At 39.5% G+C, this 20,578-nt stretch overlaps 1 protein-coding gene across 7 annotated transcripts in view; it reads left to right on the forward strand.

Annotated features, from left to right (window-relative positions):
• Positions 1 to 20,578, forward strand: part of mctp1a (multiple C2 domains, transmembrane 1a) — a 120,118-nt gene that overhangs the window by 18,397 nt on the left and 81,143 nt on the right. For all 7 annotated transcript variants that reach the window (XM_068566549.1, XM_068566543.1, XM_068566546.1 and 4 more), the window contains exon 2: positions 15,927 to 16,047. In XM_068566549.1, coding sequence (XP_068422650.1) covers positions 15,927 to 16,047 — 121 coding nt within the window. The remainder of the gene's footprint in view (positions 1 to 15,926; positions 16,048 to 20,578) is intronic.

The raw sequence follows: 20,578 nt of genomic DNA on the forward strand, positions 1-20,578 counted from the left end.
CGAAGGTGCAGTGGGAGTGTCATGTTCAGTTTCCGATAGTGTGGAACTTGAGCTGGCTACTAGTACGACATGACACAGGACTGTCAAACTCCTCCAAGAGGGAGAGGGAAAGGACTAAATGTAAAACACTTGTGTGAGGACAGAGATCTGAATGAAGGACTCAGGATTTAGAAATGTATGAGTGGATGCAGTTGAAGACTGATATCTTCCTGCCTGTGCTTCCATTTAGACTGGATGATAATTAAAAAGAGGTTAAATTTGCACGAGTGCTTTCCCATGGGTGAGGAGAGAAGACTTATGTACCCTACCACATCGACAAGGACTTATATCCCTGGCCCACTCCCCTCTGCCTGTGTCTCCAGCCGCAGTCTTGTTCCCTTAATTCCTGTTTCGAGGGCTTGGTGCTGAACGTGCTCGGAATGAGAGCAAAAAAGCAATGACATGGGAGGAGGGGGGACAGAAAAGAAAGAGATAGATGAGGAAAATGGTCAGAAGTGAGAGGAAGCACTTAAGAAGAAGGCAAGGTAAAAGATAAGACATAAAGAGGATTTGAGAAAAGACAAAGAAAAGACTACAGCAAGTGAAAATAGAGGGAACAGCCTGCGGAGGGTGCAGAGGAATGATCTGATGAAAATAAGTGAGTGACTCTATTCGCTGATATTCTCTCTTTAGACAAATGCTGGATCAATTGACGGTTGCTTCAGGCATTCTTGGATGATTTCAATCAATCAAAATCGATTCATGGAATAAGAAACATCACGTCATCCAAAAATATTAGTGCCAGGCAAAGATGAAAACATTTAACTAATGAAACACATGATTTTTCTGTGATTAACAGCAATTAATTGCATTATTATTATTATAGTTAAAATTCAATAATGAATGAAAAACTAGTGTATTGTACACTTTTATTTTTAGGTAATGTTATCAGAACAATATAACAGGCACTCTTGGAGCAATAGCAAGTTAAAACGGTATATAGATCAGTTTTCTTTTTTTTTGAACAGGTACCAGAAGAAACATTTGTCTTTTATCAAGGAACAACATAAACTGTTCAGAAGTGAGACTCCCTGTTAGAGGGACCAGCAACTTCTTTGCTTGTCCATGTTCAATTTGTTGCTGTTCTAATTCAGGGTTAGAGTTAATAGGGTCAACACAGTGCTGGACTGTGTTTGAAGGCCCACAACTGTTCTGTGTTTGGCCAGGACATTGTCAAACGCACTGTTCTGCAGAGACACAGAGCGCTGGAGAGTGTGCGCGACGCTGGGGACGTGTTTAACTGGCAGATGTCTCACAGCAGCATCATATTTATACACTATCAGTGCTAAGTGTGCTGACTTTATTGGAAATGGTCCACCGCTGTGCAACATGATGAAAATGTACCGTGCACGATTATGCAAAATGTGATTATTTTTCTCGTCATTTGGAGTGGCTCCGTGGGTCGGCCCCCACGCCCTGTATGCTCATGCTGGTGCGGTGTGCCGGAGTGGGTGGTGGACTATAACATGCGGTGTATTGAGTAAGTCGGTCTGTGGCAGTAACTGCTGGGACATTTCCCCCCCCTCAGTCCGCACATGAAGTGGAATATACAGCACTCACTCAAGGCCTATGTCTGAAACGCACGGCCCGCCACTGTGACCCAGCAATGTCCAGTAGTCTCAGTGAGAGCAACAGTTAGTGCACGTTGCGACGCACTCTGTTTCATACAAATGTTGTATTCTCCTGACGACGTTGCGTCTCAAAGGGAGGCTCATACTCGTGGTCGTACAATGCCTTTTAGGTATTTAAGGCTCGTAGTACTCCAGGTGTGTTTGGCAGGGTTAAGCCCCTCCCAATGCTAAAAAAAAAACCCATGCTGTTAACGTATTATAAAATCATAGTCGGCATTAACGGATTGCTGCGTTAACGCATTTATAACGTGTTTACGTGCCCAGCTCTAAAAAATATTAAATTATTTTCAATTAATTCCATGAAAGCCTGCAAGAAAAGTAGAATGTTTTTCTCTGAATTCCTGAAAAGTATTTATTGTTACTCCTCGTATACCCACTAAAGTACATGCATAATGCACACTATGAGGTTCTCCTGGGAGGAACTAATGTGCTTTTAGAAATAAGTGCACCATCCTCAACATGGTGGGAGTGTTGCATTTCTAAGATGGGACTGAATCATTCATTTTGTAATGTGTACTGTTTTAAACAAATATTGTGCATACTTTCTCTTCAATACATTAATGAGTCCACATAAACACCAATCGAGTTCAGCAAGAATGAGTCCTATAACCCGTAAAGAAGTTAGAATTTTTGCACTTCCGGTTCTCTTGACTAAAATGTGATGGATTATTTTTAATGTGCTTTTGGTTAAATGCCTGAAGAAGAGACTGTGCTGAACACAAGTCTTTAAAGGTTTGTTCTACAATACAAAAATATGTCAGTAAACACCCCTTTCGTGAACTTTGAAACTCTCACATGTCTTTAAAAAGGCGGTTGCTGATATGTGCCTAAATTAGTCAACATACCAACTAATCTGCCTTAAGCCCTCATTCGGTTTACTCCAAGTCATGCAAGTTTATTTTCTGCAGTAATCCAAAGAAAAAATTCCAATGTTTTTTTGTAGTGCTGGTATCTTCCAGGGTGAGCCTTAAAAATATATCTTTCCTACAGCGCAAGAAAACAGAAGGATGAGGATAACTTTGGGAAGGAACTCATTAAATATATTTCTGGAATAGGCTACCAGTAGAGATGCACAGATTTAACGGCCACTTCCTTAAATTATTATTTTTTGCTGTTCAAATTTACACACACAGAAACCGCCTAATGGTTTTATGGCACACACAGTGGCACAGATAGTGACGTATGCACGCATGTTGTCAATGTGAATGTTCTTTAGCGTGATTAAGACATTTTCATTCGGTTTACGTTGGATTTTTTGTATTTGTCCAGTAACCTGGAACACAGATTTGAAAGAAGGTCATGTAACGTTGGACTGCAATCGTCGCATCCCTACCTAACAGGTGACTTGATCAGTATATATTCAAGTTTTTGTATATATGTAATGATTCATCAAAAACTCAAGATGGGAAACAAACGTGTATTGCCAACTAGTTTAGGCTGCTATATTACAACACTCACCAGGCCCTTATGCTACTCTGGCTTTCAAATTGAGTTTCCGAACATTGATATAATTTACAAACTCTGTCTGACAGAGTTCAGAAACTGTTAACAGTTGCAGCCTTTGGCTCATATGAATGTCCATGCATGGGAGACCTGCAGAGGCCTTTCTCTTTGTTGATGTGATAAATTAGCTACAGCGGCACACTATACTGTCACAACAAAGAGTTAAAGTCTGTAACTGTAGAGATGAAATTATTTACAAAAGCACTGTATTTTTTACACAATATATACGTAATATTAGCATGATATCAATATTACATTGTTTGATGGTCACCATCAATACCAGTCTATTGCATCACCTCTATTGCCCATGTTGGCGAGTTGGTGGCTGCTTCATACCATTGAGACAAGGAATTGCCAGTCAATTGAGCTTTGTAAAAGATGCTCTCTTTGTAAACTTCCTCCTGTCTTTGTGTTGAATAAAGTGACAGAATCGGTAAGGGGGTGACGAATAGCTGCGACCCCCTCCTTTTGTATAACTATTTGGGGAGTTGTTATGCAAGTCGCTATTGCTCAGGAGCTTTCTGATACCTCGGATATTCATACTCATACACTTTTCATACAGTGGTAAAAAAAAAACCTCCCATGCATTTGTCAGAAGAAGGTTGCTCATTCCACTAAACACACAGAAATAAAGCTTCCAACATACTTTCTTTATTTCCTTTCATCCCTTTCATCCTTTCATTTCCTGTCTCTTTTCATCACTTGGCACATTGCTTCATATCCATCACCCGCTCATTGTAATGATACTATTTACTCCTACAATTCCTCTAACCTCGAAATCTTAGCAGTTTTCCCCCACAATGTGTAAGGATGATACTACTTGGCCCAGAGACAGACCGCTTCATGTTGGATTTTCAATTTGCATATTGTGGACATGTATTGTGTGCTTAGGTTCATCAATATACAACAAAATGTTTTCTGTAAATCTTTGGTAGATAGAGAGACCACCGCAGTGATGCCAGCCCATCTGGTCAGTGTTTCTTCTCCGAACCTTAAACAGAGCCGGCTGTGCTTTAAGCAGTATTCATTGTTCTGAGTACTGCAGCTCCCACTGATTTGGTTGTGCATCAGCTAAGCTTGCTATTATTTCACAAGAATTGTAAAGCTTTCCCATTATTTTAGATTCCTTGTAGGAGCTGATGCAGATTAATAAGTAAAAATTGCAAAATAATAACTGGATTCATGCGGTGCGCAGTAACAGAAAAAATGCTGTTCAGACCAGACCTATGCTAAAGACAGCGGGGGCTGCCTTCCCCGCTGCAGTGCTACTGATGAGAGACATGCCTTGTCACACATTGTCAATATAATGCTGTGGATGCAATTACAAGAGGGCATCATAACACAGGCAGTGTACAGTCCATCACAGGCAACTCCACATTGGGAGGAAAAAAGGGGAAAATCTCTCTTAAAAAAGCAAGAAATGAGAAAAAATATTGCGAGAATCTCACCTATGTCTCATTAGTATGTAGGAGTGCAGCGTACTAGAAGACAATAAAAGGCTTACACTTCTTCTGGCTCTGCAAGTTTTTTTCAGTATATTAATAGTTTAATGGATTACAGGGGAACTGCAACACACAGTGTGCATTTGAAATGAGATAATAGCCTTTTTTATGTTCACTCTTAAGTTGACGAGACCATCTTAAGTCCGAAAGTGTTACTTATAGTAAAAAGAAGTAGTAGTGGTACAAGTAACGAATAACAATACTTGTAGGCGTTGATTGTACTGGTGTTTCTTTAACAAATATGCTATGTATATTTAAATGTATTTATCTCTCCTCACTATGCAAGAAGTGGCATAAAACAATTATTCATTTTATACAGCAAACAAGGCACATTGGGTTGAATTCTATGGCATCCACTTGAACTATACAAGCCAGATTCAGACAAAATACATGCAGTACAACCTGCTTTTTTTATATTCAACGAGAAAATTAAGATTTGTTGGTATTATTTTACCTAACCTATATATGCCATGGCGCAATATGCATAATTGGTCTAACGGCACAGGTTAATTTTCATAAAACTGAGCTGCATTGGTGGACATTCGATTCGACTACTGGATCAAAATGAATCACAGTAGCTTGTTGAACTGTGGGACTGGTTTATTAAAGATAACCAAATGTCTAGTTAACTTTCATCATGAGAAGTGCCACATTGGTGTCTTAACGATGGATAATGTTGATTTTTACAGAAGCAAAGTTATTATTAGTGGGAGCATGCTTTACTAAATTCCCCACATTGCTTTTACCATGGCATGATTTCAAACATCTTTTCCACAAAATATATCAAAATTTATATACATGGTGTTTGGTTGGTGGGAGATGGCGACGCTTCAAAAGAGCACACCAGCAATATTTTTAGATAGTTCTGCGCTCCTGTAAAGTTGCTGAGCCAGCAGACGTTTGGATCAACATGTTCCTGACTGCACTGTGCTGTTGTTGAGGCGTGTCAGCGTGATCTCAGAATGGCATTGACTTGGTTCTGGTCGGCTGACAGGTCGGGTTGTCAGCAGGGCGACTGGCTTTTCTGTCTCTGATGTCAGCAACACTTGACGCTTCCTGCTCAGTTTGTCGTTGCACTGAATTCTCAGCGGGGACAAACACTCACAAAAACCTGCTGATGATCTGCAGCCAATATGTTTGTTGTGAGAGAGACATTTCCTGTTTTGATCTCATTGGTTTTCTCTGCGTCTGCGTAGCAAAACGGTTCATTGTGTGTTTGTTGGTCGAGCTATCGGATGTAATTTTCCCTCCTCACAACTCCTACTATTTCCTCTGTTTATCTTTCATCCTGTCATAACCTCTCCATCGAGTTCGACAAAATCATTGTTTCAACTGTGTGCTGTGTTCATCAATATACACATTGAATTTCTCTTTCAACCTACCATTCTTCCTCCTTCTCAACTGTTCACCTTTCCTGGCTCATTCCTGCAGCGCCTAGTCTGAGACGCCTCCTTCTCTTCGGTCTTTTTTTCTTCCTGGAAGATCTTTCCTCTTTATTATTTATGGAGATTGGCTGTGTTGTGTAGAAGTCAGATACAACAGACAAGAGCGATGTTTTACCCTGCACTGAATTTCAGGCCAATTTGTGTCTCATATATTTTGAAAGTATCACAACTGGTCACAACTCTGGAGCGTTACCTTGATACCTTTATCAGAATGGTCGCAAAGGAAAATACAATTGCTTCAGAAATAGATGATAACACACATAAACAATCTTTGATTTAAGTAATGCCTTATTCAGCTCTGTTATAGCAGTAGATGAATAGCGGGGACACGTCCTATGACGAAAATTGGAAGGAAAGAAGGATACAAGAGCTTATTGTGGATTGTATGAGATAGTGGTTAAACACATAGCCATAGAGACTGTATACACACACACACACACACACACACACACACACACACACACATACACATACACCTCTGATTTACTCGCCTCTGGTCTCCTCCCATATAAGTTTATCGGTCCACCACCCAACAATTCACTATCAACCAAAGTAGGCCAGGCCTTGACATCTGGTGCAACTAGGAGGGAGAGTCTTGACACAGCTCGCAGGAAGGATAGAAAGTGGGTTACAATCTTGGATATGGAGCTATAGATGATAGTCACACATAGAGGGCAGCTGGGATAGCGCCAAGAGAGATCATGATGAATATTCTGGTGGTGATGTCATGGATGTGAGAAAGCGCAGCAGCGCATAAGGGTCCTCCTTTGTCAAGAGTGTTACTCCCTGTGGTCCAGAGAAAAGAACTGTACCAAAGAGATGTTTCCAATTCCAACTGTTATATCTGTCATTCTCAGTCTGTTTATCTTTATTTATCTCTTCATTCCCCACTCTCTCTCCTCTCTGCTCTGTCCAGGGTTTTTTTAAATTCATTTTTATTTAAGGCTAGACATGTTTATTGGACATGAACCAGGCCTAGAACTACAGCCCATATGTCCCCCTGTTTCCCATTGCATTGCTGCAATGTAAAGAAAAGATGTTGCATAATGGGATACACACACACACACACACACACAATGTTGCATTTACAGTCAGCACACTTACGCCTTAGGTTCACTTCATCATTTTAATGAATTCAGACAAGTTGTCAAGTGACACATAGAAACCGTGTCAGTCTTTTATTTGATGTTCCTCTCCTTGTGTACTTACTTGAATGAAAATACTGCAAATCTAACATAAAATAACACAACAGTCAGGGATTGAACTATCAAAACCATTATTACTGTTCACAGAATTGTGGGAGAAGGCAATAAAAAGCTTGTTGTTTCCCCACCTATAGCCTCAACATTTTCCTCTGGGTTAAACATTTCTGTGAATGTCGTAATTTGCTTTCACAGCAGCACTCCTGCTGCTCCTAACTGGATGTCAAAGGAGGCAGATAGGAAACCCAAGTCAGCTCAGAGGCTTCTGTCCGCAGTTGACCTTTTGGACCTTTTCTTACTCAAACAAGTGAAACTTCTGAAATGTTCTCTGAACACAAGCGGCTCTATTAAAGTGGAGCATACATCTGAAACATACTAATATTTATTATCATACCATTTTCATGGGGAGCATTTGGTGTTAATGTTTAGATCGATACACTTACTGCCATTGAAAAAAATTCAAATAACAAAGCAACAATTTTTTTTTTCACCATGTCTGTCCTTTTTAATCACTTCATTTTGTGTCTCTGGCTACCATGTTTGCGTTTCTATTTTGTGATCAAGAACGAATTAGATATTGTAAATAGTATTAAAATCTGGGCTGGTAAACTATTAAGCTTATGTGAGAGGAGATACATTAACGCCAAATGAAGTTTGTCAGTGTTGACTCCTCTACTTATCAGGTGTTTTAAGTGTCATTTATTCAGGCACATAGGTAAGTGGTTCAGCTTTTGTCAGCAGGACATTATTATACCTCAAGTGGCCATTAAGGGACAGTGAAGAAGCCTGCTTTTTTTGCTGTGCACTTCAGACTGCGAATAGGAGAAGAACACACCAAAGATAGCTCATTATCTCGCCAAGTGGCTGTTGTCTTCCTGCCCAAGCCTTGAACTGGGTCGTGTTCTGTACCATACGAGGCTGCACCTCAGTCAGCAATTCTGAAGTTGTGGTTTTGATGGAGCAGCTTGTTTGGCTGGAAAGGTTTAATAGAGAACATTGTTAAAGGTTTTGACTCCTGAATGTGTGACGAGAAAGATAACTGTGCATATTTATCTACATCAGTGGTTTGCGCACATTTCCTTTCACTGTGCAAACTTTAAATTATTATAATATTTAGTCTGATACATGACAGTGAAAAAGTGTTTTTTTTTATCGTAATACTGTCACATGGTCTTAGTGAGGAAAAGAAAAAGAAAGTTTAAGAGAAGGAGAGAAAAGACTATTCTGATGAAAAAAGGGAGTAAAGGTAATTCATTGATGGGCTGACTACTTTATTAAGCTGCTGACAAACTCATTTACCATACGTGAATAAACATGGGTCAATCAGCAATGTGTGGGTTTACTGTTTGATGGCACTCCATTCATTTGAGCTTTTATTAGTGGTTGATGACCGATAGTATTGTTTAGTTATCTTTAGAGGTTAATTTAATGTGATGCTTAAAATTCTCTAGCACATGATACTTTCAACGTTTTGATTTATTTATTTAATTTCATTAATGTTTTACCGAAGGATTTTATGAATATTTCTGTGGAACACAAAGTCACAGAAACCAACGGTGTTCCCCAGTATTGCATTTTGGCAATGTTGAAGCATTCAGTCTTAGCTGATTTTGTTGGCTGTCTTATTTAAAAATTAAAAAAAACACACACACACACACACGCACACACACACACACACACACACACACACACACACACACACACACACACACACACACACACAAGAAAGAGGCTTATGGTTGGTTTGAATCAGAGTGAAATTGATATTTGTGTTTTTCTTTTTTATTTTGTCTGGTTCCATTTCACAATTTAAAACAGACCAATTTAAAAAAGAAAATTGTGGATCGATTGCCCTCCAATTCATCTGGACTCACTGACTTAATAAAAAGTCTTCATTTAGCACATTCTGTATGTTCCCTTGGGCCAAAATGTCAACCTGACATCGCAGTGTATGACTGTCATAATATACAATGACGTAACCCTGTCAGTTCACTTCAGTGGCAACTTTTTCTGGAGAGTCTTGAGGGAGAAATATACTGTAGAGTACTATAACATACAGCTGTAAATAACCCTAACCTGAATCTCTTCTTCCTCACTATTCGCCTCCCCCATATGTCCTATAATTAGATCGGCTAGATGAAAGCCACATTTCTACCAATTAAATATGCTTCACAGACAGACCTCAACAGCCTTCCTATTCTTATTCGTCTGTGTCATATGTGCAATGCCTCTACCAATAAGGTCTGTGTTGAACAATGACCAAATATGATATGTATACTATTATAACTATTGATTGAACTTTTTAAATGGGCATGAAGTTAAATTAGAAGTTAGAAATATCAAGCATGATTCGGGTTTTGAGAGCAATCTCAAATGTTTGATGTCAAGGACCTCCAAAATAGATGTGCAATGGAGCACAGACAGTAGATGTATAAGAAGAGATTGTGTCCTGTGCTTTCGGCTTGCGTTTTAGTAAATAGCCAACAGCTAATACTCTGTTAAATTCTGTTGTGCTATTAGCTTAAGTGCATTTTACAACTTTTAGGACATTCGGTCTGTTAAAGGATTTTTACTGGGAAGTGGATTTACCTCTTGTACGTCATTGGCCACAGATTCATTTGCGTATTTAGTTAAAAGTGGCGACAGCGCTACCGTAGCGCCATCAAGCAGCCTTTGTCAAAAAAAAAGCACCAGAATCATGTCTCTTTTTTTCCACATTCTTTGGTACACGGTTGGTGTTCATTACTAATTGTGTTCTTTTAAGTAATGACATTCAAGTCAGTCTGTGTTTCCCTGTGCATATGCCACATGTGTGAATGTTTCAGTGTGTAGGTTGTTCATATGTGCATGGTGCTATGCTTGCATGCTTTTGTCTTCAAAGCCTTAAACTCTCTGCCTGCACAGGGTAGTATCTTTCAAACAAAGCTCGGGAAGAGGTTCTGTGGCTGAAAAATAATCCATAAAGAGAAATATTGAGATCTCTGTATTAGGCTCAGCCTACCTTGATGTTACACACATCACTTTTTCTACACGCATTATAAACTATTTCTGTTTTTATTAAAAAATAGGGCATATGTTTTACCTCTACATATGAAGTTTTTTTTAGATTTAGTTTTTTGTGGTTGCGTAGCAACTCTAATACAATATCTTGTGTATTTGCCCGTAACATATCTGGATCTATGCCTTTGAGGAAACTCACAAAGATTAGATATACAGATATACAGTAAGCCAGTTCTTCTCACATCCCAGGATAGACATCTACTCTATGAACTACATTTCAATTTCACTTTCCTTGTTTTCATTATTAATTAATCAGGACCTACTTGTGGGCTTTCCTGTTTGTGGGCTCAGTTGCATTTATTAAAGCATATTTAACGTTGCTTTCACATTTTTATCCAGACAATAAAGAAAACATTCATCACAAGTGAGTGGACGGAGTAATTAAAAAAGCATATCAATTTTATTTTAAACACATAATCCTGAGACAGGAAACAACATTTTCCTGCCATTGTGGCGTAGCAGCATGACCTAGTGGTTAGCAAGACCATGATCATCTATCAATAGCCACCTGTCAAGTATTTTATCTTTACATAAGACACCAGGTTGTTGACCATCGCTGTGAGATTATTGAATGATGTTTAATAAATTGTTGATGCACTTGCTTAGCGTTGGGCTCAGTCTGAAGGTTTTTGTTTGGGCCTTGTGTGGAAGAATTACTGAATTGTTAATAACTTGATTAATATACAGCAGCACAGCTAGTTCAGGGACATTGCTTAACTGATCAGGTTAGTTCTCTTAGGAGGTAGCGGCTCGCTCTTGGTTTTTAGAGAACAGCATGATGTTGAATGAAATGGACTGTGTATTAGTGTGTGAATTTGTTCACATTAGTTCTACACTAAAAAATGAAACCCAGGTGTAAATTACATTTCAATTGGCTAAAATATATTAGTAATGTCTTAGGGAAATTATCCTTAATTAATTATGTATACACAAGGTATACACAATTCCTTAATGAAGTGTATAATATTATTTTATTTAATTTCTAAATAAGATGCTTAGTAGCCTTTTGCACTGACGTGATGGACATGGGTTGTTCTGGTCCAACCTTAGCGACACAGAACTTGACACTCAAAGCAAACTAACAGTAACTTGCGGCTTAAAGACAACGCGTTACTCCTCCAAAGTGTTTAGACCCACAGAAAGATAACAGTGAATGAAAAGAACTAAAGATGACATGATCTTAAACATACAAGTGTAAGGTCAAAGGGGGTATGACAAAAAATACGTTTTCTGTTCGATAGCTGAAAGGGGCATCTCTTAAAAGAAGGATAACTGTCACAAAGCCTCTTTAATGAGCAAACCAGGCTCAGATTATTGTCATCTGAGGAGTCGCATATAGCCTGGAAATTACATGCCATCTCTTTGAGAAATGAGTGTCTGGCTCCACACAGTGCCCAGGGCCAACAGGCTTCCTCCTTCATAAAGACACCACTGTCATGGCATATAATCCAGAATAAGAAAGATATGAATCTGGTTAACATACCAAAAAAAAAGTTTACTAAGCAGCGTGTACCAGCTTGCCTGTTGTGAACTTTCAGAAAAATCTCTCAGTCGGCCATTTCATTTCTTTCAAGCAGCAATCAAGCTTTACCTCCATGTCACAGTCATCCGCCCTTTCTATTTAATGTGAAAAGTTACATTTATTCCTGGGACAAATTACTTGATTACTATGATCCATAGTGATGGATTTCTTTCTTTCTTTCTTCTAAACTGTGGCATTGTGTGTTGGGTCTTGAGTTCTACTGTACACCGTAATATTATTAACGTTCAGTGGAATGGAATCAATAATAGCGAGGTGGTTTGACAAAGTACTTTTTATGGCTTTATAATGTGTCCCGGAGCTGAACGAGACTGTTGCAATATATCCAGATAATCTACTCCTAAACCTTTTACAGCCCTTCCTCTTGGACTGTTAGCAGCAGTTTGTGTCTGGCTGGAGTCTGTTGGTGTGGAATATCCTATTGCATATATTATATTTACGATCATCATTTCAGTAGTGTGACGCGTCATCTGCCTTAGTTATTGATGAAGGATCAGCTTTTCGGTCTCAGATTCATTGTGTGTATGAATATCATGAATTTATCATGAATTCAATATCACGAAGCCAGATCAACAGACTACATTGCAGTCTGTTGATCTGTAAGGTCACCAGAATGTGTATTGTCCTCTGGGACTGGAGAGAGACTGGAAATTAGGCTGTGGTAGAAATTGTTTAGTTCTCTGTTAGCTTCAAGAAATCACAAAGGGAAACAGAGCAGGTGGACCTTGAGCTGCCCTTTCTTTCCTTCCTTTTATTTCCTGTCACTGTGCATGTGTGTGTAGTGTGTTGTGCCCTCCATTGAGGCCTCAGTGTGTAGACGAAATAGCTGAGGGCTACTGTCTGGATTCAGAGGACAGGAGACGAATCCTCTGGGCAGAGTCTGTCCGAAAGGATGGACCAGGGGCACGAGTCCAAGACCCAGAGTGTGTGTTTGTCAATATATCTCTGTCAATCCTAGCTTTAACTTATTTTTACTTTACTTCTGCTTGTTCAATTTTTACTCTGGAGTGGTTAAGAATTGTGACGGAGAATAATACATATTTGGTCCAACGTTGAGTGAGCAATGTAATGTCACAATTCAGCAATTCATTCAATGCACCTGGTAGTCACACCCACCTCATCATCTTATTGTGTTCACCTGTTAGTCACACCCACCTGCTGTGCCTACTCCCTTAAGTATTTAAGCCCCAGTTACACACACACACACGCAGGGCCAGATCATTCCCCATAGTAACTATTTTCCTTTTGCCGACCCTGCATGTTCTTCGACGCCTTTCCTCTGCCCCGGTAAATGACTCAGTCTTCTGTCCCCAACCGCAAGGTTCTTGCCTTGCCATGCCTCTGTGTTGTCTCGGTAATTCGCCATAGCTTTCTGTCCCCGACCACAAGAATAGCTTTTGCCTCTTCTGGTTCTGTCTGCCTTCACACCTGACGGCTTGGCATTCCAGCGGGTGGGTTTCTCCTCAAGAGCTGAATCGAGACTGTCTGCCTGGAATAAAGCTTTCTCCATCTCGTACTGCTTCTGGGTCCTAACCACACCCGTTCCATGTATAGCTTTTTTGATGGGTCGAAAAACATAAAAGATGTAGCCTGCTAATATTCTACTATATATTTGCTATTGTTTGTATAGCTTAACTGGTGATGCCCCCTTACCCATACCCATTTACAGCACTTTCCAGTTCTTAGTTTGCCAGCCAGTTTAACAGATTATCGAAAGTATTTCCAAAGTATAGCAACGCTTCTTGACATAATCTGCGCTTGTTCGGTCCTCATTTGTTCTTGTGAACGGCCGAATACGTCACTTTAAATGTTGATGCACAAAGGAATTGTGAATCGGCATTATCTCCTTTACTTTCGTAAAGGCAGTTCCAGTAGTTCCTATGCTAAAGGAGCTAAGTTAGGAAGCATAAAGCTTCTTTCCTTTGCATTTAGAGAATTCGACCAGCACTTATCATGGGGGCCACTTTCCTAACTTCCTAACGAAAGGTACTCCCCGGGTCATTTCACTCAGTTAGGAAGGTTCCTAACCAAAAAGGACAATTCGACTGCAGCCTGACTGTGTCTCTAAGCGGTACTGCACAGCTGTGATGGAAAATTTTACCCGACCCGCTGTTGAGTCTTTTTTAGCTGAAATGATGAACAAAGTAATACCAGAATCCATTTATTCTCTGCACAGAGAAAAGGCATCGTTAGACAGAGTCACTATGAGTCTGCGTACACTGAAGAGCAACATCTCACATAGGCATTTATACACAGAGATCAAAAGTAGGGGTTAACAAAGGAGCATGTTGTTGCATGGAAACAAAAACAAAAGATCTTCATCTTTTCCTTAATTTTTGACCTGTCCACTGAAGTGATTAATTACTTAATAACAGCTACTGGAATGGTAAACTATTTGCATTTGACAGCTGCAGAACAGAAGATGATTTGCATTAAAGGTTTGTAAAAGGTAAACAACCACTAAGAATGTAAAATTCTCATTCCACAGCATACACATAATAAATACTTTTGAATAGTACTGAAGATGTCATACATGTGCAACAGAGAAGAACAAAAACATGTGCACCGGCATTTTAGTGTGTGTCCTGGGATTACCCTTTTTTTCTTTATCACTGTGGGTTATGAAGTGAGCCGACTCGACATTGAGTTGATCTGTGTCACTATTATTTTGTTGCGTTCTAGACAAAACGGCTTAATGTTGTGTTCTGACCTCAGCAACTGTCCAATCCTATTGGTTGTATCCACTCAGGGATCAATCAGTGACTTCCATTCACTGTTGATCCAAAGTTTAATCCATCAGAACACACACTGTCTGTCCCTGAATGTTCACATTGAATTTCTCCGGATATTTGTTGAGCTAAAGAGATTTTATTTTCCCCAAAAGATCCACTTTATTTCCGCCCTCCCTCTGTGTATAGTTGCTTGTTTGACAGCAGGTGTTGTGAAGCTAAAATTGTTTTGGTCTGACTTTTTCATGGCGGTTTGGGAGCTCCAAACTGACTCCAAGCAGTCAGATTATTCTGGAGGGAAAATTGCATGAAATGCTATGACAGCATTGTAAGTAAGAGCACATTTTAATGAGTTATTGGGGAGCCTCTTCATGGGTCTTCTTTATCTTTTTAATACATTTGCATTCTGACCCTGATTTGAGCTGGGACTGCTACAATATATGCTACAATAGCTTTGGTAGTCTGTCCGTAGCCTCTCGGTGCCGTATCATATTTGTGATTGTTTATAGTTATTCTTAGCCCCATCTCAGAGTACGAGAGCTGGGTGGACATGACAGGACTGCCCACACACGGGTTATCTAATGGGGGGAGGGAGAGAGTGAGAGAGAAGTGAGGGTCGAAGAATAAAAATAAGCTGAGATGGAGAAAGAAAGAAAGTTGTAGTGGATCTCAGCGCGTAGCCTGGTTCATCATGTGGATTGGTAATGTGCCCTTGAGCTCCAAGGGAAACCACAATAAGAACCATCGGGTTTCCTGTCAAAGTGGAGTGCGGCGCTGACCTCAGGGCTACACTGTGACATCTAAAGTCACATAGATGACCCCTTCCAAGAGCCTGAAACTCAGACGCTTCCCAAGGAGGTTGCATGCTTGCTATGAGTACACATTTTATGTAATGTATTGACTTTCCAAAGTACAAGGTTTTTCTCTCTTCAGACCTTTTTTTGTCTCTTAGACATTTTTTGACTCACACAGCCAAACATTCAAGAGGCCATTTGCTTAAGTTTAACATTCATAGTCCTCAGTAGATTAGTCACTTACATTTGTATTATATGAATAACCGTTTTAAGCAATCGGTCTTCAAAGGATGGATCAAGATGTTAACTGATTGGGCGGCTATTTCAATTTAATACACGAAGTCCATTGCCTCATTTGTGCTTGCTAATTGTGCACATTGTTATTTTTTCCTTTTCTTTTTTTTTTTCCTTACTCTATAGTAAAAATACTGGAATAAATTGGACTGCACTGGTAAACATGTTTACTTTCCACTCTGTACAGGGCATCAACATAGTGGGACCCAGTAATGCAGAGCCCCCACCTCGACCTCCCAGTCCAGCCATGTACCAACTGGATATCATTCTGAAGAAAGGGAACAACCTGGCCATCCGAGATCGAACGGGTAGGAGCTCTGTTTATTCTCCCTGTTACCTCAACAGCTTTGAGTTTTATGTGGGGAGACGGTGTGGACAGCTTTATCAAGCCTCCATTTAGTCCACCAAATGAAAGCAATTGCTTTGTCACTGGCACAGGCAGTCCAGCACACAAGATGCATCATCAAAGAACTGAACCGCCCCTCTGAGCCTCATGTATGCCTCTTTTTTTTGTCAATGTAATATTCCTTTTGGCACTAACTCCCTACTTTCTTTTGACGTCTATTCTTTTTTCCCCTAACATTTCACTCTGTTTCTTCTCTCTATCCCTCTCCCCTTGTTGGGTTGTATTATTTCACACATCTCGTCCTCACAGCTCACTCCGTTTTCAATGTGTGAAACGAGATGGAATTACTAGGAATGATGCGGTGAAAATAATTCAGCTGTGGTTTGAGTTACAACAGTCTCACATTTGGAGATAATACTATGATCTCCTGCTTACTTTTGTATCACATGACTGAATTAGTAACTTCTCTATCCCAACATTAAGGATGGTGTGATCAAGGCCTTGAGTGTAAGTAAAGAATAGAGACTTGTATATTTTTCAATGCGCCCATAGTCTCTCACATGTTTCTGCATTTCGTGATACATATTTTATTTAGTAGCTTTAAAGAACCAAAGTTAGAGATTCAACTGAAGGTTGAGTGGCACTTTATATCACTTGAAAGGGGTCAGTAAAGCAGGAGTAGGCATATATTAATAGTGCTATCTTAAGTCATTCAATTCGTTGCACATTATTATTCCTCCCTTTATGGAAAGGAATCCAGTTTATCGACTCTTTGCACCTGTATAATATATATATATATATATATATATATATATATATATATATATATATATATATATATATATATATATATATATATATATTAACTCATATTAAACCCCTCTGCTAAATGGTGTGATTTGCTCTGGAGTGATTATGATTTTAACTGTAGGACAGATTGCCTGGAAGAACACAGCTCTCATAATGTTTGTTAGCACTCAGTTATGGCAAAAACAAGTAATGCCAGAGACTCTTTTATAAACTCTCCCAGACAGTGGTTTGGATTGTGACAGATTTACGATGCTCATTAGTGGTTGTAGAAGTCACCATGACTACCGCTCCAAATAAGCTGCCCTGCTCCCTCCTGTACATTTTGCCTGACTACCTGTCTGCCTGGAATAATGAGCATTGAGGTGCAGAGCTCACCTGTCCTGCCCTGAGTCCGTCAAGACAGCTCATTATAATGAGGGAGAAACAATCAAATAAGGAGAAATGCAGTGATTGAAATTTAAATTCACAATAATGTTGTAATATCCAGTGTTGTAATGCATGTTTTGTGTTTTAGACGTTTTCTAAATATTAATATTTACCACAGTTTATTCCAAGTCTTTACATGTTGTACTATCAGGATATTAACATGTTGCTGCTGTCGTCCAGCAGGAGGAGAAGAAATCGCAGAAGACAGACAGGACTGGTGGGATTCTCCTTCAACCAATCAGTCTAGGCTCCCTTGTCAGAGAAAAGCTGGGTTCTTGACTAAAAGTAGCTTTCTGTGAGAAGCCATTGTGGTTAATATTGTTTCACCAAAATCCAGACATAAATTATGAAGGACACAGATAGTTTCCAGTTTTGTCTGCAAAGTATATTAAGGAACCGTTTCTCCAGAAATGCCTCGGCATTATAGAATTCCAAATATATTCAGAACCAGTGATCCTGGAAGTGAAACCAAATATAACTGAGCTGAAACCAAGTAAGACCTCAACATGCAGACTGACAAGCTCATCACTTTATTTCAATCACCTGTACTAGTGTGGCATCAAACCGGGTGGCTGATGTCTGATGTTTGATCATTTAAAGTGCAATATCACTGTATCACTGCTTTGATTGCTCCAGGTAGTCTGACACAGCAGCCTGGTCCCTGCATTAAAGTGACGAATGCCCCCAGGGGCAAGGTTGACTTGTCAGAAACAAAAGAGGGAGGGGGCCTCAGTGATGAAGCGCAGCCGGTTCCACATAAGCGCATTGTCTTGTTCCGAGGATGTCTCTTTGTCATAAAAGGAACCTTTTTGTGCCTGCCTGAGGGAACAAGAGCAGATTGAAATGGACAGCTCTCACAGCTGATTCAAACATCTGTTGCTGACACATAATACAATAGTAAGTGAATACAAATGATGTGTCTTTAAGGGCAGACAGTGGAAAATCAGCAATGCCAGCAAAATATTGAAAAGATTTAAAAAAGAAAATTGTGTCCAACCGCTCTTGGCTGTTTTCTCAAACTCTTTTAGTCCTTGTTGTCAACACAGTAACATTTTTCAAATATGTTTTAAATTAGATTTAATTAGGCATTGTTGCATATTTTGCTTATAAATGGTTTTAAACTTAAAGCACTCCAACTAATTTAACTTTAGATGAAATAGAAGCCGGTCTCTACTGGCAAAAGAAAAGCTTGGGTGTTGAGAGCAGTCTCGGGCCTCAATCCCAGCGAGCCACGGCTGCCTCATATTTTTACTTTTATATGCGCCCTCAAACCGTTACGTTGCGTTACATGCAGCGCAGGAGAGGAGCACACGTTAGGTGCACCGCGTTTCTTGCGCTGCACCTCTGTGTGATCGGGGCCTTGCCTCTCAAAGTATTGAGTATTTAAGAGCGTATCACAAATATCTGTACCATATTACCTTGATATGGTATCACTGTCTTTCATCCTACTATAGCTTTACTGAGTGAGAACAGTGATTGACACTTGTGACACATGTCAGTAATTAAACCTGTTATATTTGAGTTCAAGTTTACATTTTGTGATTTGTTTACTTAATAGGTTGCTTAATAGGTTGTTTGATACAAGTAAGGTGATATCACTCACTCTCTTGTCTGGTGTCCAAGAAATGTTTGTGCTTTGTTTTGATACACCCACAATAACTGGCTGGCATTGTCATGAGTCTCTTTACAGTCTGCACAAACCATTTTAAAATATTTTGCCAGAAGAACCAACCAACACATGACATGGTTTTAACATTATGACAAGATTATGATAAGAAAAATAAGCATTGGATACGAATGAATGAAGTAGTTTCATACAGTTCACAGTTGTTTTAACAAGGAACAATTTGTATAGCATGAACAGTTACCCTAATGATGTGCTTTCACGATATTGTATTGAATTTGAACTGCAGGAGGGACATCAAAAGAAATGAATAAGAGGGTGCAAGAGGGTTATACACATAATGATAGTCTTTTCTGGTGTAATGTTCCAGCCCAGCAACTTCTACCTGTCAAATTATCTCGCTTTGAGTTTCCATTTTACTTATCCTGTATTGGAAAGACCCTGTTGTGTCGCCAGGGCTCTAACCTTGACTTTGCTGTCCAGATATCAGCAGCCAATGGGACGTTCTCCAGCTTTGAAGATGACCTCAGATAAAAACAAACTGCCCTTTCTTTCTAGTCTATATATCTAGTTTCATCTAGCTGAGGTAAAACAAGGTGAAGCCATCCCACAGCCCAAGGCAAGATTGTTTCACTTCCTATCTTGCAATACATGTTGTGTGTGTGTGTGTGTGTGTGACTGAGTGTGACCCCAGGCTCTACTCAAAAATCCAGAGATGCCTTTCTAGCAGTTGGCGACGATACAATGTTAAAGTTGTTGTCCACTTTGATGACACGGCTTATGGATGCACCAATACCACTGTTTTTCAGATACAGGTACTTGCATACACTTAATAATGCCATTGCAGTTCTAACAATGACTTGTATTTCCATCAGATGTTTCTTACTTTATCAACATAACACATTCATATACACCATGATGCTATTGCTAACATTTTAACATTCAATATTTATGGCAACCCACCTTACGCGTGCCTGAGCTGTTGTTAACTTTAGGGCCTAACCCCTTCACTTTAGTCATCAGCTGGCCGATAAGCAAGACACAGGAACTTGGAGCATTTCTTTACTGACAAATAAACTGTACACACACGGCACTACTACTTTCACAGCTGTACTGTTGCTGTGACTTCATACTCACCATCCCACACATGCTTCTCTCTCTCAACCACACACAGTACGTCGGTCTTGCAGGACACTATGCTGACACTAGCTAAACTAATTGATGCAGTGAGACTCATTGGAAAGAGTTCTTTATTTTGTACTTCTTCTTATATCTTGGTATTATATTTTTCAGACTGAGCTAACTTTTCGGTTAAAATTGAACTCTACTTTTTGTTAGGCATTTGCCAAAAGCTGCTATTATCTGTACTTTCTACTTAGAATGTTATTCCTTGTTATGTTAATGCATGGCTTATGTCTTTGCATAAACACGTTTCATTTAAAACTGGTTCATGAACAGCTAACAAAGTGGTAAAACACTGATGGAATTTAATCTAACTCTGCATATAAGTGATGAATTAGCATTTTGTAAGTATACTTTTTTTCAACATTGTCGCATGTTTTGTGTGTTTTGACTACTCATTGTGTTGCTCTCAGTGCATAAGGTTCAACATTTTTCTTTCAATAACTACTTT

The sequence above is a fragment of the Clinocottus analis genome, unplaced genomic scaffold, assembly GCF_023055335.1.
Source record: "Clinocottus analis isolate CAN_PGR_092001 unplaced genomic scaffold, fCliAna1.0.p SCAF_7, whole genome shotgun sequence".
Classification (NCBI taxonomy): Eukaryota; Metazoa; Chordata; class Actinopteri; order Perciformes; family Cottidae; genus Clinocottus; species Clinocottus analis.